Source organism: Chiloscyllium plagiosum, chromosome 27 (assembly GCF_004010195.1).
Source record: "Chiloscyllium plagiosum isolate BGI_BamShark_2017 chromosome 27, ASM401019v2, whole genome shotgun sequence".
Classification (NCBI taxonomy): Eukaryota; Metazoa; Chordata; class Chondrichthyes; order Orectolobiformes; family Hemiscylliidae; genus Chiloscyllium; species Chiloscyllium plagiosum.
The window spans coordinates 2,707,885-2,710,545 of NC_057736.1; the positions used below are offsets into that span (position 1 = coordinate 2,707,885).

The 2,661-nt window shown below is 38.1% G+C and overlaps 1 protein-coding gene across 2 annotated transcripts in view; it reads right to left on the reverse strand.

The window, feature by feature from the left end:
* Nucleotides 1-1,998, reverse strand: part of amd1 (adenosylmethionine decarboxylase 1) — a 79,505-nt gene extending 77,507 nt beyond the window's left edge. For both annotated transcript variants that reach the window (XM_043717243.1, XM_043717242.1), the window contains exon 1: nucleotides 1,779-1,998. In XM_043717243.1, the coding sequence (XP_043573178.1) occupies nucleotides 1,779-1,816 (38 nt within the window). In that variant the 5' untranslated portion in view covers nucleotides 1,817-1,998. The remainder of the gene's footprint in view (nucleotides 1-1,778) is intronic.
* Between the last annotated feature and the right edge of the window lie 663 nt (nucleotides 1,999-2,661).

The following is a 2,661-nucleotide window of genomic DNA, read 5'->3' on the forward strand; positions in this document are numbered from 1 at the left end:
TTTATTCCTGATGAAGGGCTTTTGCCCGAAACATCGATTTTGCTGAAGCTCCTCGATGCTGCCTGAATTGCTGTGCTCTTCCAGCACCATTGATCCAGAATCAGGTTTCCAGCATCTGCAGTCATTGTTTTTACCTAATGTAGAAACATGGCAGCCCATTGTGCACAGGAAGCTCTCACAAACAACAATATGATAATGGCTAGACAGTCTACATTTCTGACACTGATTAAGGGATAAATATTTGACCAAGAAATGGGCATAACTCCACTGTGGTCCGTCGAGACAGTGCTATGAAGTCTTATACATTCTCCAAAGGGAAAAGTTAAAAGTGTTAGTTTAATATCTCACCCAACAGTCAGCACCTCTGACAGTGCAACACTCCCTCAGCACTGCAGTGGATTATTATATTAGATTATCACCATTTGGAAGAACAAACAAACAAAATTCCTAAGTCTTGAGCAAGGTGAGCAATTTAGAAATCCTTTTCCTCCTTCCATGAGATCATGAAAATGTGAAATTCTATGTAATTGGGCAGCAAGGTGACTCAGTGTTTAGCACTGCTGCCTCACAGCACCAGGGGCCTGGGTTTGGTTCCTGCCTCGGGTGACTGACTGTGTGGAGTTTGTATATTCTCCCCGTGTCTCCGTGGGTTTCCTCCGGGTGCTCCGGTTTACTCCCGCAACCTAAAGATGTACAGGTTATGTGAAATGGCCATGCTAATTTACCCATAGCATTAGGTGCGTTAGTCAGGGGGAAATATAGGGTAGTGCAATGCGTCTGGGTGGGTTACTGTTCAGAGGGTCAGTGTGGATTTGTTGGGCTGAAGGGCCTGTTTCCACACTGGAGGGAATCTAATCTTGGAAGAGAATAGTTGCCTTCAAAGCAGAGCTGGTTTGAGATGTTTACATTGAATGAACAAACTTAGGCATAACATCCCTTGGTTTCTTTTCACAGGAAGGCAGGAGAAGGAAATGTGTTTTGCTAAATTAATGCATTGTTAATTATGTCAATCAGAAAACATTATTCTTGTTTTTTGAGCTTTAAGCATTGATATACCAGCCTCAAATTTAAGGTATTATACAAAAGATTTAATTCACAGAGAGCTTATATATAGAATACAGATTGAACCCTTACTTTTCTACACTTGCAAAATGCAGCTGAAGTTTCTAAAATAAATAATGAGTTCAGGTTTTTGGTTGTAAATAGTTTAAATGTGCCTTCCCTATAAGAGGACAGCCTTGAGTGCACAAACAGTGCCTGGAGCCAACGCAACATCCTCCATTCCTCTTGTGAGGCTTACAATCTTTTACCATTAATCACTCAGTTCTCATCATCACAGGAAGTTACAATGGACTCTGGAGGCCAGTAGGAAGACAGAGCAATTCATTCTATTGCATAATTCTTCAATATTTGGCTCTGGAAAATCATTACAACTTTCTGTCTTCCTATTATAAATTAATGAGTACAGCAAGTCACTTTTAAAAGATCTCCACATTCCTATATGATGACTTTACAAATGTTTGACTCCTGAATAAGATGCATTCTTTGGAATATTCATACAAGAAGTTATTAAGTTGGAATATCTTTGTCAAAATTAAAGCCTGTCTTACACTTTTAAAACTGCTGCTCAAGTTTTCTTTGAAAAAAGTGTGGAAAACAAGACCTAGCTAGTTTTTGTCTTCAATAATGAAGAATAAGAATTGTCAAACAATGGATTTCAGGGGTCCTTAAAACAGTCCACAATCAGCAGAGTATTATATCCCAAAGCTGTCACTTACCTGAGCACATAAGCATCTTGCCAGTCTGTTCTTGTCATACTGACAATCAAACAATGCACATTTTTCAGCAGCTTGTTCCATTCAAATCTATTTTACACAAAAGATGGCAGCAGTTACTGACAAGAAAGCTTTCCTATCATCTTCATTGTGACTACCTGTCCAGTCACAGTAACTGTTTTTTGAGAACAGGAAGACCTTACTGTTAGATTAATACTGTCAGGCTCTGTTATCTGTAACAGCATGTTATAAGAGTGTTATATGTAATCACCCACGAAAACGACATGCTGAAATTTGGTGGATCAAAAATAAATTCTGAGGAAAGAGGTAATTATGATTTCTGATTCATTGCAATGTTACCTTTTGCAATCAGTTTTCAACCTGGTACACTGTATAACAAGTGAACAAGTTATGATTTTAGCTACACTAATCAGGTGATGTTACGTGTGCTAACATCAAATGGCATATAACATCGTCTAGCAGCAATGATTAATGATAAATATTCACATTTTTTTCAAATAATTGCAGTTAAAAGGTTCCTCAGGTTAAGGTATCAATTTTCTGCAAACCAAAGGTAATAGGAATTGAGCAAACATAAAGGATGGCATTGATGCAAGGGTAGCCTTGACACAGGTCTGCCAAACACTTGGCCAGTGTGAATGATCTGTCCAAGATAACAGTGGGTTATCTTCTCATTTTCCCATTTATGGTGAATATTTCTTAAAATAGCAATTCATGAATTTCACTCTGATCAGGAGTCAAGGAGGACATTTCTTTTTAAGATGAATTCCACATACACTAAAATTGTCATCTGCCCAGTTTTCCTGAGTGTGTAATAATTTGTGGTTCAAGAAAAGAGTAGACAATTAAAAAATGTGGTTTGTGA